General features: G+C 32.5%; 1 protein-coding gene across 1 annotated transcript; it reads left to right on the forward strand.

The window, feature by feature from the left end:
* Nucleotides 1-9,202: 9,202 nt before the first annotated feature.
* On the forward strand, nucleotides 9,203-15,911 carry LOC127736194 (protein fem-1 homolog C-like). The gene is made up of 2 exons (XM_052246785.1): nucleotides 9,203-9,885; nucleotides 13,595-15,911. Exons 1-2 carry the CDS (start codon nucleotides 9,333-9,335, stop codon nucleotides 14,899-14,901), a joined length of 1,860 nt encoding a protein of 619 aa, XP_052102745.1. The 5' UTR covers nucleotides 9,203-9,332; the 3' UTR covers nucleotides 14,902-15,911.
* The last annotated feature ends 885 nt before the right edge of the window (nucleotides 15,912-16,796 follow it).

Genomic DNA, 16,796 nt, shown 5'->3' on the forward strand with positions numbered 1-16,796 from the left:
GAATTGTTCACACTTTTCATGTCGGGCCTTTTATAGACGACTTTACAGTATCAGGTTTTTGTCATTGTTGAAGGCCTTACGATTGTCTTCAAAAAGCATTTGTCTACATGACGGCAAAAAGCTCTACAGAGCTTATATATGTTTGTAGTATTTCATGTAACCCGACTTAAAATAAATTTTTCTTATCTTATCTTATCTATAATTGCTTACATCCACTTCATATTTGAACTCTGGTGGATAGTTGCCTTATTAGCAATCATATTCCATCTCTTCATTTTTATATTATATACGTGACTTCTAAACTCGTGTTTTCCTGAACAAGCATGAAATAATTTTCACTGGGCGTTAAAATTAGCAACAAACAATCAATCAATTTAAACTTGTGTTAAATAAGAGGAAAACCATTTGATATTTATTTATTTGTTGGGGTGGGGGACAGAATGATTTCATATATGAATATGGTTGCCTGGTAAGAGCTGAAAAATAGGCATGATTAGCGACAGATTGAAATGAATAATAATGCCCTCTCTTCCCTTCCCCATCCTTCATCTATAAATTTAAACTGACCACCACGGAATAGCCCAATAGTGTTGAAAGTAGCGTTTAACACCAATCAATCAAAATCCCTTCCCTAGAATATCAAATAATCGTCCCTTAACTGTTATTGTCCGTATAGTTCTTATATTTATCCAGCTTATCGTCCTACAGGGATGTCCTACTAAGACTGTCATACCATAAAAACGTTTATAAAACAGCTCACATTCTAATATATCTGCATTCATAAATTTATAAATTTCATTTAGACTAAACGACGCCATGTTTGTTATGTGCCTCTGCCGTCAACCTATCAAAAAAGAAGAAGTGGACGAGAGCCAGAAGATCTTCCCAATGCAAAAATAAAAACAGAAATGGACTTCTTCTTGCTCACTTCCGAAGAACAAAAAAAAAAAAAAAAAAACGCGCCCATTGATATGTTTTAAAAACGCCTTGCCCCTACCCTTTTAATAAAAAAAAATGGCATTATTAAATATATAAACATATATATAATCATCAAAATTAAAATGCTATTGTATTTTTATAAGACCTACTTTATTACATGGCCTGGGACTAATGACATCTATCTATAAGTCCTAGCATACATTAATTATTATAATATGAATATGTTTCTTCTTTTAATAACCACATATGATGCTATGCATGAGTCACCATTTATCAGGACATGAATTGGGTTTACATAGAGAGGATAAGGGACGACATCAGAAAATCAATGAAGGATAAAAAATTCGTTTTTTTTTTTTGGGGGGGGGGGGGGGGGGGGGGAGGGTCAAAATTGCTGCAAGTTTTGTTTAATTAACTTCGATTTTATATATATCCTTGTTGGTCAATCATTTTTTCCCAAATTAAGTTAAGATGGGGGGGGGGGGGGGGGGGGGGGGGGGGGGAGAGGGGTAGGGGGTCAGTGAAAAAAACTATATGAATTAAGTTTTTATCCTACATTTAACTTTTGATGTCGTCCCTAACATAATAAAGAAATGATGAAATATACAGAATACGTTGATTTACTTTTGGTTGCCTTATGTCCAGTGGCAAATATGTCACGCATGTTTAGGACAAATATAATAGAGATCAAAGGATAAAGAATAGAGTGAAATGGTAAAAACTAAAAGATATAGATTTATAGAAACGATCTTTGATCTGAAACCCCTACCCTCACACACACACACACCATAACCATTACTGCAAATACTCGCATATATACATCTCTATACAAATATCTAAATTTGAACCTACTCCCCCCCCCCCCCCCCCCCACTCTAGACACCGAGGTTTTGGATCCGCCCCTGTTAAATGTGTATAATTATATATATTTTGTACGGGTCTAGATAATAGCTAAACGTACAATCATATAATTTGTTGGATACCTTATTATATTATATAATGTGTCACAAAATAAACTTGTATACCCCCTTCCCAATGCAGTATTGAAAAGTAAATCATTTAAAAGTCCTGAAGATAAAATATGTTTTGAAATATGCCCTGCATACTTATTTATGCAAAGACATATAGTAATTATTGAACTACTTTGGGGCTTGAAAAAAAAATCTATTTAAGGGATTCGGAGACGAGAACAGTAAAAAAAAGCTCAGCAACGAATCCTAAATGTAAAATGATTTGCAGCATAAGACATGAGAGCACATATTATAGATAGTATTAAATATGAAGTTCACGCCTCATATAGTGAAGTCCTATGTCATAGGACTATTGTTGTAACATGTTTTTGTAACTGGTTCCAATTTATCCTGAATTGTCTTTATTAAAGAATTAGTTCCGGAGTAAAACAGCTTATGTCTCTACTTGTGGGTTTCTGGTTCTGCTGTCGTAATTAGGTGATTTTTTTTCTACATGTAGTAAAAAAGAGGGGGCTTAGTCAAAATAATTGTAACGTCCTGGATGCTTTTTATTCTTTTTTCATGTGTGCCTTCCTGCAAGGTCTCTGAGGATCAAGAAAAGTAAAAAATGATATAGCACTAAAGAACGTCATGATTACATGTATCTGGACTTAGAAGGGGGAGGGGGCTAGCTATGTATTTTTTTTTTTATTTCAATGTATAGACTGTAGGAGAGTTTCTTCAGAAAAGGTTTTCATTGGAGGTGTTTTTGCCATGCACGCAGGCATCTGTTTCTATCCATGAACAAGTTGTGTGTCAAATTAATTATTATTACTTGTCACTCGATTTTTTTGCACGTCCTGGCCATTATTGGCATTAACAGCCAGTGCACGAACTCGCACGAACGCCAAATTTAGTTAGAGGGGCGATATTCTGACGCGTTTTTTAATTCTTGGTCACTCAAGTTTAGAAAGAAAGGGGAGAAATCCAAACAATTACCGACCAATCACAAACGTTGTTGCAAATTTGACCTTATGACGTCAAAGAATTTCCCATAATGCAATTATTGCATATAAATAAAAAACTACTATACCAATTGAATATAAAATATTGCATTCAAATGACATTTTATACCAATTGAATAAAAAAAATTGCATTTGAACGAAAATTATACCATTTGAATGAAAAATTATACCATTTGAATGAAAAATTATATCATTTGAATGAAAAATTATACCATCTGAATAAAAAATATTGCATTTAAATGAAAAAATATACCATTCAAATAAAAAAATATTGCATTTAAATGAAGAAATATACCAATTAAATAAGAAATATTGCATTTAAATGAAAAATATCAAATTTTTGCAACCAATACCATGCCATAGCAATTAAACAATTAGCATTGAAAATCTAATGGTGGTGAAATTTTAAAATGATGTTTGAAATTTGAAAACTCAAAACAAAGCTTCTATAAAAATTTTCACTGTTAAATAGTGCATGTACAGTTTCATTCAAGTGTGTTGTCATTTCTATGATTTATCCTATATGATATAACTCTTACATATCTTTGGACAAAAGTAATTGAAATGTAATTAATTACATTGGCAATGTCATTGTAATGTAATTAAGTACATTTGAAAATCAATGTAATTGTGATGTAATTAATTACATTTAAAAATCAATGTAATTGAAATGTAATTCATTACTTTGGCATGTAATTGGCCCCAGGTCTGCCACTAGTTACACTATGCCATTTGTATTATGACCCATTGACTTGAAAACACTGCTTTCTTAAGAAATTTTGCACCCAATTACATATTATGTCAAATAAATCATATGCTATGATTTTCTGTAGTAGTCTTGCATGTGACACTTTACCGAAGACATTCATAAATAGATATAAGAAGATGTGGTATGAGTGCCAATGAGACAACTCTCCATCCAAGTCAAAATTTATAAAAGTAAACCAATATAGGTCAAAGTACGGTCTTCAACACGGAGCCTTGGCTCACACCGAACAGCAAGCTATAAAGGGCCCCAAAAATTACTAGTGTAAAACCATTCAAACGGGAAAACCAACGGTCTAATCTATATAAAAAACGAGAATCGAGAAAGACTTATGAACCACATCAACAAACGACAACTACTGAACATCAGATTCCTGACTTAGGACAGGTGCAAACAATTGCAACGTGTTTAAACGTTTTAATGATACCAAACCTTCACCCTTATCTGAAACAATTGTGGAACATCACCACACAGAAAGACACACTATAAAATATCAATTGAAATGGCTTAACTCAATCAAAAGACACATTAACACCAGTGAAAATACACTGAACAAATAAATTTGATCTATGATACAATGTAAATACAAAATAAATAAACTAAGGGAAGAATAGTTAAAGTAACATGTTATACCGCTGCGAAATGTTAAACAATTTAAGAAAAACAATATGCTTGAACAAAAATATCAGCCATTTGCAATTACTTTAAACACAGATAAATGAAAATAATTTTGTTGTTAGGTATACGTGTACAGTTCAAATGGAGAAAAAAAATGTTTTTACAAAATAAATAATTTTGATGTTCAAAGTACGAAGAAGTGAAAATTTATAGTAATACCAAACACTGGTATATAGACTAGATATAACCCTGAATAAGTAAACATTAAATAACAAAAAAGCATTACAATAAGTATCAACAGGTCAAATAAACAAGAAAGTACGAGTTGAGAGTACTCGCAGTTACTGACAGCTAGTTAAAAGCCAAAAACAATTAATAATAACAAATCATGCATCAGAGACTAAAATCAACTAAAACACATCACAGGGATTTAGTATTTTAACGTCATGGACAGTCAAAGAAGACATGACTTGTGCAATGCCAAAAATAAATGTATCGACAGGCAGTAGGAAAGTTAGGAGTTAACCTCTTTATAGATACAAATGAACATGGGTGTGTCTTTATACATCCCGTTTGAAAAGAATACAAATTTAGTTATGTTTTAATTTGCTGATCACAAAATCGATAATAGTGCCAATGTAAACTATATTCAAAGATCTAATTACAACATTGGTAAGATAACCTTTACTAATAAGTTTGTTTAAAGGTTCGATGAGTTTACACGGATCACATAGTGATTTCCGCGCTTTAAGTACAATATTACCGTAAAATTTAGGATGTGAAATACCGTTTTTTAATCAGTTTTCTACAGGTACAGCCAAATTTACTAATCAAATCGTTGTATCTATGAAAGAATTTAGTAAAATTTTACGTAATTTATGGTAACGAAATCCCTGACTTAATCATTTACCAGTGATGCATTGATTACGTTCGTTAAAATCTATGACATCACTACACACACGGGCATAACGAACGAGTTGGGATATATAAACACCGTATGATGGAGCCAAAGGAACATCGCCGTCTAAAAAAGGAAAATTAACAATAGGGAATGAAAAGTCGTCTCTTTTGTCGTAAATTTTAGTATGGAGTTTTCCTTTAGAGATTGAAATGTCCAAATCTAGAAAAAAACAACTACTGCTGTTTATGTAAAGTCCATATATACTGAATTAATAGTATCTCCCTTGTCTAGTATATCTCTCCATTTGTCCAACACTTTTAGAAGATGCAATGTAGTTGATCGTCCACCTAGGAACCAATACTGCTTATCCCTTAACAAGTTCAAACTGTTCATATGCGCTATAATTCATTCCTTACTATTTTTTCTATTAGTTAACATAATATACTGGTTAAGCTGACTGGTAGATATAATTCGATGCTAATTTCTTATCTCCCTTTTTTAAATAATGCAGTTATAGAATAGCTATCTTCCAATTGTCTGGGACTATGTTGGTTTCAAATGACTTCTTAATATCATGTATAAAGGTTTATCTATAATGGAGTTCATATAAAACTATCGGATGTGCCCCTATCAGGCCCTGGTGATTTTGTTGTATTTATACCAACTTTGATTTTCTAACCTCTTCTTGGGTGATTAATTCTTTATATTAAATTTAAATTTAACGAGGAGCGAGAAATTTTTTTAAAAACTTTATATGTATTTCAGTCATGTAATAATTTTGCTAACATGAATCCTCCAGAAAAGTTCTTTTTGTTAATGACATGTGAGGACACATCAGTAATTAAACATTTGAGTAACTTTATTCATACTCACTGTAAATGGTTTAATGCTTTAATCTTAATCATTAAAACAAATTCTTTAAACTCATATTTCATTTTCTTTTAACTGCTTGCTTAGCTGGTTTTGACATGGGGAGAATCATATTCAAACGATTCTTAAGCATTGCTCCCTGGTGTCTCCTCCAGTTAAGCAATCATATAAATGGTCTCTATTTATGTATTACTTCTTGTTGGCTTTGCTGGTTCAGACACGGGGATGTTCATATGCATATGATTCTTAAGCACCGTCCCCTGGTGTCTCCTCCAGCTAAGCAAGCATTTACCAAATAATTTGTCACCCCTTGGGTCGCACTGTCGCAAACATCCTTATTGCATAGAACTCAACATTTGAAATAATCTTATATTGCATTTGTTATTTCCACGCCGGTATTATACATTGTATTCTTGTACTGTATTGTTTGTATAACTGAGTTATGATTGTATCTTTGTCATTGCCCCCTGAGAGAACTTAATTGGAATAAACACATATTGTATTGTATTGTATTGTATTGTATTGTATTGTATTGTATTGTATTGTATTGTATTGTATTGTATTGTATTGTATTGTATTGTATTGTATTGTATTGTATTGTATTGTATTGTATTGTATTGTATTGTATTGTATTGTATTGTATTGTAATGTAATGTATTGTATTGTATTGTATTGTATTGTATTGTATTGTATTGTATTGTATTGATTTATAACATTTATATCTGGTAAATTAACAACCTCCTCCTTAGTAAAGACACTACTAAAATAAATCCTAATATTTCAGCTTTGTCTTTATCACAACTAGCTACCTTTCTCTGACTTATCATGTAGCTCAGAAACACCAAGTTTATATTTCCTCTTGGCGTTAACAAATTTTAAAAAATTCTGGCTGTTTGTTTTTGCTTTGTTTCCCCCCCCCCAACTTATTTCTGGCATTACAATGTTCTCTGCATGTTTTCCTTACTTCGGTCTTCCATGCATCTCTCCCATGTTCTATGTTTCCTGATAATACTTAGAACTGCCTCTTTACTCAGGCCACATCATTATATGCAGTTGTGATAGCATTTTATGCAGTTGTCACAACATTATATGCAGTGATCACAACATAATATGCAGTGGTCGGAACATTATATGCAGTGGTTTCAACATTATACGTTTTTGTTGATGAAAGTGCTATTTTTTCTGATAAAGTTTTCAGTCAAATTGCCTAAATTACATGACTTCAATAAATATTCCATTTGTTTTGCGGGGTCTTATCAATTATGACCGGATTCGACAGTGTCTGATAAAATTTACGAAGTTTACCGAATTTAAACCACCACCATCACTATCATTAATTTTCATCATCACTATCATTGATAATCACCTTCATCAACAAAACACGTATTTATGCTGTAACCACTACATATAAAGTTCCGACCACTGCATATATATATATATAATGTTGTAACGACTGCATATAATGTTGTGACCACTGCATATAATGTTGTGACCACTGCATATAATGTTGTGACCACTGCATATATTGTTGTGACCACTGCATATAATGCTGTGGCAACTGCATACAATGCTGTCACCACTGCATATATTGTTGTCACCACTGCATATATTGTTGTCACCACTGCATATAATGATTATAATCAACATAAGGCAGTCATGGCGTTCAATTCTCCTGGCCATGCCTCTTCAGTGTAGGCTGGTCCATTATCTGTTACAAATAATCGTCTCTAACAGTCTTGGAATTCAATACTTGTTTCTTCCTTTGCAGTCTATGCTTACCAATCTGTGTCGGATAAATTTAAATTTCCTGTTAAAATCATATATGAGTACTTCAACATGTTCAAGTTACTTGCTTTATTTAGTAAGTCATATAATGCTTTATGAATTCTGCTCACCTGAAGACGGACTTCTTTTTACACATCTATATAAAAGTTTAGCATTCCCCTTGAGATTAATCTTAGTCCATATATATTCCTTAAAGTTAATGTCAATTTGTACCACAACTGCATTTAGAGTTTTCTTTGAATGTACTACATTTCCACGTTTTGCACCTATTGGTAAGGCTCCTGCTATTTCTAGTTAGGAGTCGGTCTCATCAAAATGAAACAAATCTACAACAATGTCGATATCGTGTTGCTTACTAGTAACTGCTTCACCCTCTTTTGATTATTCTACACTGTGTATGATAATATTTTCTCCATCATTGCACTATCTCTGATTTTAGATAACTTACTATTTATTGAAGCCTTATTATCATTGTCATAAACTTGTTAAGAGTCACATTTATCATTGCTCGATATACTGCTTCAGAATCTGCTTTCATAAATTCTACCTCATTTATACTTTGTTTTTCATTTAACACTTTTAAAACTTTGAAAAATTCATTAATTTACGTCTTGCTTCAATCTCTTGATCAATTCTCAAGTTTTTTTATTGCCTTTGATTCGCAATTTGGACAGAACCAGTGTAAAGAGGGGTTGCTAAATCCTCTTTTACCTGTAATCTTTAGACAGTCATTATGTATAGTAGAACACTTACTAGTTTACCGCAAAATTGTATGTTTAATTACCAAAAAAGAATTTAATGATAATAATACGGATTTCGTTCTCTTTTACAGGTAACGCGTGCCTCATATTATAAATGAAGAGATAACTTAGAAGTCAAATAAAATTGAGAATGGAAATGGGGAATGTGTCAAAGAGACAACAACCCGACCAAAGAGCAGAAAACAGCCGAAGGCCACCAATGGGTCTTCAATACAGCGAGAAAATCCAGCACCCGGAGGCGTGCTTCAGCTGGCCCCTGAACAAAAATATGTACAAGTTCAGTAATAATGGACGTCATACTAAACTCCGAAATATATAAAAGAAACAAAAATTAAAAATCATACAAGACTAACAAAGGCCAGAGGCTTCTGACTTGGGACAGGCGCAAAAATGCGACGGGGTTAAACATGTTTTTTGAGATCTTAACCCTCCCCCTATACCTCTAGCCAATGTAGAAAAAACAAACACGGAGCAATACGTACAGTAAATCGATTGTACACCTATTTAAAACGTACGTTGCTGTTGTAATTCAAAAGTTTTTATATGTAGGTGTTTAGCTATACAAGTAAAACCGGAAATGACGCCCCCTGGCGATAAACTGTGTCTTCGCCATATTTGACATTTCTGGCAACGAGGAGAGGAGTTGGACTCAAAAAATCAAACAAAAGCCCCTTAAAATTATCAATATATAGGTCTCCTAATCGAAAAAGCCTTCCCATGAAGGCTATGGAATATAGAAGTGTTGTTTATAATGCCGCACGGGACGGCAAATTGAATCGTCTGAAGATCTTCCTCGACCACAAATCGAAGGAAGAAATAGGGAAACTTGTACACGCAAAAACAAATGGGGCTACGCCACTCATAATGGCATGCCGTAATGGCCATTTAGAAGTTGTTAAATATATCATAGAACAATGTACTGCTGAAATTGAACAAGTAGGATCCGTGACATTTGATGGAGAGACTATTGAAGGGGCACCACCTTTGTGGTGTGCGGCTGCTGCTGGTCATTTAGACATTGTGAAATATTTGATACAAAAGGGAGCAGGGGTAAACAAAACTACATACACTAATTCAACTCCTCTTAGAGCTGCTTGTTTCGACGGACACTACGAAATAGTAAAACACCTAGTGAATAATGAAGCAGATATTGAAATTGCAAACCGACATGGTCACACCTGTTTAATGATAAGCTGTTACAAAGGTCATAGAGAGATCGCACAGTATTTATTAGAATTGAATGCAGATGTCAATAGAAAAAGTGTGAAAGGTACAGTGTACATGATAGTTACTTTTGATGACTTTATTTAAAGATGTATATTCATGATACTGTTTTAATCAAATGAATGTGTACATAATTATAAAGTGTACCTATAGCTAGTGTAACACTCTCTTGTTTATGGTTACATGTAGGTTAAAACCTGCTAAGCTCTATTTAAAGTTGCGATTATAACTAATAGTCTGTTGGTTGTTGTCACCCTATAGTCTGATAGTAATAGATAATCTGTTGGTAATTTCAACTGTTTATTTATAGCAATAAATATTAGTGTAAAGTGATTGCATAGACATAGAAAATTTTATTTTGATTCGACATAGTGCTCATGTGGCAAGCGTCTCTATCAGTGACTTCACCAGACAGCATTCAACAGCGGTTAACATTGAAAAGTTTAAAAATAAACGCTACATATCAAAGCAATTCTTTTTATTCAGATGAGCTAAAAATTTGAGTTAATAAATAAATATGTAAAGCAGTATAATAAACAAATTAAAACAAATGAGTTACATTTTACAATTCACTACATGCATGACATGTAATACACTACACAGTCACCAATAAAACCTTTTCAAACTTGGTATATCATGTGTTTCAAAAAAGCATAAAATAAAATGAATTGGATTTGTATAACCATGATAACAGAATGATATCAACAGGAAGATACAAATGACAAAATACAAGATACATGTACATCATGCACATGTAACATTGTAGCACCATGAGTGAACAAGTTCTTCTTTTGAATTACTTTGATTAGTCTCTCTCACTCCTCCTTGTCAGATTCAAAGAGAGAAATCACATCTCACTGGGTTATAAACTAAAGTAGTGTAATGGCAACTCGGTTCTGGTTGGATGAACAAAATTATTGCAAATATTAGCTTAACTACTTACATGTACTCTGTTTCTTTTAATGGTCAAGTTTTTTGTGATTTTCTTTCATAATGTGCTTATGTAAACAGAAATAATAATGTTTTACAGTTTGTATTCGAATAAATTGTATTTTAGTTTTATTACAGAAAGTTGTGTATTAGTGTGCTTAATAAATTTCTGTTGACATTCAAACGGCAAATAAAAAATTTACGAGAAGAGTAACAACATTGAGGATTAGGGGATCCTCTTAAGGACTGGCATCTTGATATTTACCTGTAATTCACCTGTATCAGTTCTTAACTAAAATATTGTAAAAAGGAGCATTGTTTAAAGATCATATATATAAAAACATTAACAAAACATATTTATTTTTTTTGCAAGAATTGATTTTTTATATACATGATATATTTTTGGTTGAATATAACCAGAAAATGTTATGAATTATTTTTATCCTTGTTTGTATGATACTATCACACAATTAAAACGTTATTCAACAAAAAAAAATCCATGAATAAACAAGGAAAATCAAACATTTCTCCTTCAAATGTGAAAATTTCATAAAAATTTATCAAGAAATAATCTCAAAATGATTTTAAAAAAAAAACCGAATTTTTATTGAAAATAACATGAAAAATCGATATGTTTACTGAACATGCTGAAGTTACCTCATTTTCGATATGTTTTTGTATTTGTTTTACATGTAGATACAGGCCTCTACAATAACTTTTTTTTCAACTTGCCCAATAGGACAAGTACATACCAAAACTTACTTGTCCGAATGGAATTGTAACTTGTCCAAAAAAAACCCTTTATATTAACCTTTTTTTGCATTTTAGGTTGATTCAATGAACAAAATGAACTAAAATAATAGAACAGAATTTGATTTATATCTCTTAATATCTTTTTTGAGAACAACTGAATCATGTGAATCTAGTCATGTCATGTCACAGGACTTAGGTTCTAGTTTTCATCAATGCCAAAGTCTCATTAGACTCTGAACATCAGGCACAGTCTGGTAGGCCTGTCAGTCTACACTCAATTGGTTTGTATCCTGGTCTTTTATGTTGATAAAATATTGATTATTACTACAATCAGCTTTGTTTTAATATATTAAAATGTTTATTCAAAAACACTATCAAATATATATTGTTTTGTCTAAATATGATCATCATGATGATCAAATATGATTTGATGAATTTTATGGTCAACAATTTCTTCATTTTTCTTTTAAAGATTTTTTTGCTAAATAAAATTTATCATATATTTATCATAAAGCAACATAATAAGTAGGAAAAGAGGTACTGGTTTGTCTTGGTCCCGAAATGTCACGGTGCGAGAATAGTATGTGTTTTATCTGTTATAAAGTATCTGACAAAGAACCAGTTTAAATTATCGATCGCATGTAAACATGTCAAATTAATATTTGTTTTTATCTTTTCTTGTTTTTTGTTTATTACTTTGATCATCAAAGTTGGATTTAATTTATTTTCTTACTTGTCCTGTCGGACAAGCTTGATATGGCTTTTACTTGTCTGACCATTTTTCCCTCTGGTATCGGACAAGCATTATTGTCGAGCCCTGAGATATCTAAATCTAAAATGATGCGCAACAACGAAGTTTTATGTACGTATATACATTTGTAGTCACCGAAAGCTGTTGTCTTCTAGTGCGAAGAACCATATATGTATATCGTCTATCTGGTCGTTCGGTCTGTGTCTCGTAAGAGACGAAGTCAATGTTCATGGCACACTGTCTTAAGCAAATGAAAGAGTCAGTCGTATATCTATTTACTTTTTCGACGAAAAAGGGAGAATACAAATTGGGTACATCACGAAGTGAATTGTAGGGTGTTTAACTGTGGGAACTGGCTGGTTGAATTGTCAGCTACAAATATTCTCCATTTGTCACGTGAGCTTTGGACAATTAATGCAAGCTGACTAAGAAATTTAATATACTACATCTTTAATAATAAGCAGCGTTTGATACTTTTATATAAGCTTGATGACTCAAGCTATTATAGGGGCCTCTGTGGCCAAGTGGTTGATCTACTGTATCACTAGCAAGTCAACACAAAGGTTGCGAGTTCGAATCCCTCAAGAGGCAGGTGCACTCGACTCCAATCTTAATTGACTAGGATTGTCAGTTTTCCTACCGAAGGTCGGCGGTTCTCTCTGAACACTCTGGCTTCCCACCAATAATATCTGACCGCCACGAAATAGCACAATAGTGTTGAAAGTGGCATTAAACACCAATCAATCAATCAAGCTATTATAAATTCTAAAAAGCTCTCACAATATTAAATGTTTATTTATTATTATTTTTATTCAAGATCGCAACATGGTAATAAATAATACATTATTATGGACAATAGAGAAAAAAAATATGAAAACAAAGTAAAATTAAAATTTAAATTACTGTGCTAGATTATATCGACTTTTAAAATCTTGGGAAACTATTTTCAAAAAAATATGAAAACCAATTATTTAAAAAAAAACTATGTTTTGTTAATATTTTACAATAGATCTTAAAAAATACCCCTTTTATATAATTTAACAATATTTTAGTTAAGAACTGAAACAGGAGAATTACAGGTCAATATCAAGATGCCAGTCCTTAAGAGGACCCCTTAATCCTTAATGTTGTTTTAGTCTAATCTGCAAATGTTGGAGAAACGTGAACACACCATCAATACTTTTGTTCTGTGATTGCAATAGGTTTCTACATGTATGTAAACTATTGGTTACAAAAATTGTCTGTCTGGTAAAAACTTCGAGTCATGACAACTTAAGACATCATCATGTACATGCATATGTACCTTCTGTTCTTATTTCAGGTAACACTGCTTTACACGACTGTGCAGAATCAGGAAGTTTGGACATCATGAAATTATTATTGAAACATGGGGCAAAAATGGAAAAAGATGCATATGGAATGACACCCTTAATGGCAGCAAGTGTGGCAGGATTTTCGAAAATAGTAGAATTCCTGATTGGAAGACAGGAATGTACAAAACATGAACGAATAGATGCTTTAGAATTACTAGGTGCAACGTATGTGGATAAGAAAAGGGACATGTTAGGTGCCATCAACTTCTGGAGACAAGCAATGGAAGATCGTTCAAATGAACCTCCTTTACCAAAGCCAAAACAGGGGTCACAGGTAGCGGCATACGAAAACTCAGAAGAAGTGACAAATCTAGAAGAATTAGATGAACTTATTTCAGATCCTGACGATATGAGAATGCAAGCCCTTTTAGTGCGTGAACGAATTCTGGGGCCAGCCCATCCAGATACATCATACTATATACGTTATCGAGGTGCATTATATGCGGATATGGGAAATTTTGAGAGATGTATAATGCTCTGGATGTATGCATTAGATATGCAGCAGACAGTGTTAGAACCTCTAAGTCCAACCACACAAAGTAGTTTTCTTTCGTTTGCAGAATTGTTTTCGTTTATGATGACAGAATGGAGGAATCGACCAGCTCACTCTATAGCTTTCAAAGACATTCATAATGTGCTTTTACGTGCGATAATGGAATTAGAGAAAGGGAAAGCTGATGAAACAGCTGACAAAGACAGCAGTCATTTTAGCAGACTACTTGTGATAATTATGCACCTCTTATGCTTAATGTGCCGTTTACAGAAGATCATGAAAAAAGCTGAAGACCATTCATTTAAAGAGGTCGTTTATAAACTAGTTCGCATGAAACCCATTGGCACTAAAGGTTTTTCTCCTTTGCATTTGGCATGTTCAAGGGAGACAACCAATGTTGGACGATATCCTGTTTGTTCATTTCCCTCTGCCGACGTAGCCCAACTTCTAATGGATGTTGGTGCTGATGTAAATGCTATTGACCTTGATGGAAATTCACCTTTACATATAGCCTCAAGCAATCGACCGTGTAGGTCAGAGGTTATACGTACCTTGTTAAGGAATGGAGCTCACTTAGACAGATGCAACAAAGACAGAAAAACACCAATGCAATTGATAAGGGGAATGTCGATTAATGACATCGTTTCACCATTAAATTATTTGACGCTACAATGTCTTTCTGCAAGAAAAATTGTAAAATGTAATATATCGTATAAAGGACAGATTCCTAAAAAGTTAGAGACTTTTATAGAAATGCATTAGAATGAATTGTAAAGTGATTATCAAATGCTTTTGAATGTGATATTTCTTTTAAAATCAGTTCTTAAATTATGAAGTTTAAAAAACAAAACCTTAAGAAGAACCAAAACAAAATTTATATTTTGTAGATACATGTAATAGTTTCTTACAATTTTTGATCACATAAAGATAGTTTTTAATAACATTAAAATCAGATAAATACAAGTATGTTAATGCTTAGTTAATACAAAATGTACATGAAAACAGTACATGTGTTAAAACTATGAATCGGTTATATTTTATATTAAGTGTCAGCAGATGTACAAATGTCGGGTGGGTGGAGGTCAAATCACATACAATGTACTTGTATGGGCTTTCAAGATTGTTATCATCCATTGATTAATTTATGAATTGGTAGGAAAGAGTAAATATTTCTTTTTCTGGTACAAATGTACATGTACATGTAGGAGGCAAGGGTATCTTGAACATTATGTGCTACATATGTGCACCTCCATTGATACATGTAACTATGTTTGAATGACCAGTTTGTGAATGTTGTGATATCAGCACATGCTCACCTGCATTGCTCACCTGCATAATAACTAGAAATTAACTCAAAATCAAACTTTATCAAAGAATTTTGCAGTACATATAATTTTAAAATGTAAACTTGTTTGTACAATGTATCCATTATCATGATTATTGTAAATTCAGAAATTATTGTGAGGTTTTTATTAAAGCGAATAATGCGACTGCATGATATGCAGATCACAATAATGAGAACTCGCATTCTTATATCTGATACATATAACTGTATACAGATTTTTCTGAATTTGAAATTATTGATCTAACATTTTATTCCATTCTTCAAAATTAGCAATGATAAATGCAAGCAGTAATTTTTGAATTTACAGTATTGTTCAAAACTGTTAGGCAAATAAATTTGTTTCTGGTACATTTGTTGTGAAACCAAATTAAAATCTGGTATAGTGCTGATTGTAAAAATAACAAATTCTGTTCTGTTTCTGACCTTTAAATTACTGTGGATTCATTTTTATTCGTGGTATACCAATTTTCGTGGGTTTCGTGGGTCAAAGCGAACCACGAATTTAAGAATTCAACGAAGAATAATCCCGAGAAATGTGTATGGATTCGGATGATTATTTCCGGTTATGTTATGCAGTTCTAGTAGAGTGTTGACTAGCAATAAACATTGTAACATAACACGTGTTTTTATTGAAAGAAGATACAAGTATTTTGATTAAATCAATAATAAAAATATCGAATATCAGTGATAATTTACTTTTTAAAATTGATTAAAACTGTTCATGGAAAATAACTGCAAGTTGTTAATTACCGTGTCATAGTTTTGTTTACTGGTGATTAAAAATCAATAGGGTTAAGTACTGGGATATTGCCCGTAGTTAAAATAGTTTATGATAGGAACATTTATTTTCACACCTTTAACTTATATGATCGACTGTTTATTATATCGTGATTTGGGAAATGAGCTTTCAATCATAGAGTTTTGAATGACTTATATAATTCCGACAAGAATTTATAAATTGTAAAACAAACAAATAATTAGTTGTCTCTGTCCATTATTGCAATAGAAGTTTTCAATGAACACTTTAACCTAGAATGACCAATCAAGGATTTTGACAATTCAAAACTTTTTCAATGAATTCCTTCTTTTTGTTTGTTTTATTATTGATCAAACCAAGGAGGTTATATGATCTCCTAAATCAAAAAGAAATCCACGAATTACGTATCAGATTTTTTTTTTGTAATCAGCGATCCACGAATTTACGTATACCACGAAACGTCTTTTTTTCTCTATCCACGAAAATTGATACCCACGAAAATAAATGAATCCACAGTATCTGATAATTTTTGCTATAACACTACTTGTCGTCCAA

This window comes from Mytilus californianus, unplaced genomic scaffold, assembly GCF_021869535.1.
Source record: "Mytilus californianus isolate M0D057914Y unplaced genomic scaffold, xbMytCali1.0.p SCAF_3, whole genome shotgun sequence".
Lineage (NCBI taxonomy): Eukaryota > Metazoa > Mollusca > Bivalvia > Mytilida > Mytilidae > Mytilus > Mytilus californianus.

Coding starts and splice junctions, on each gene's coding strand:
- LOC127736194 (XM_052246785.1), top strand. CDS start 9,333: ATGAAGGCTATGGAATATAGAAGTGTTGTTTATAATGCCGCACGGGAC. Junction 9,886..13,594: donor CAATAGAAAAAGTGTGAAAG/GTACAGTGTACA, acceptor TTCTTATTTCAG/GTAACACTGCTTTACACGAC.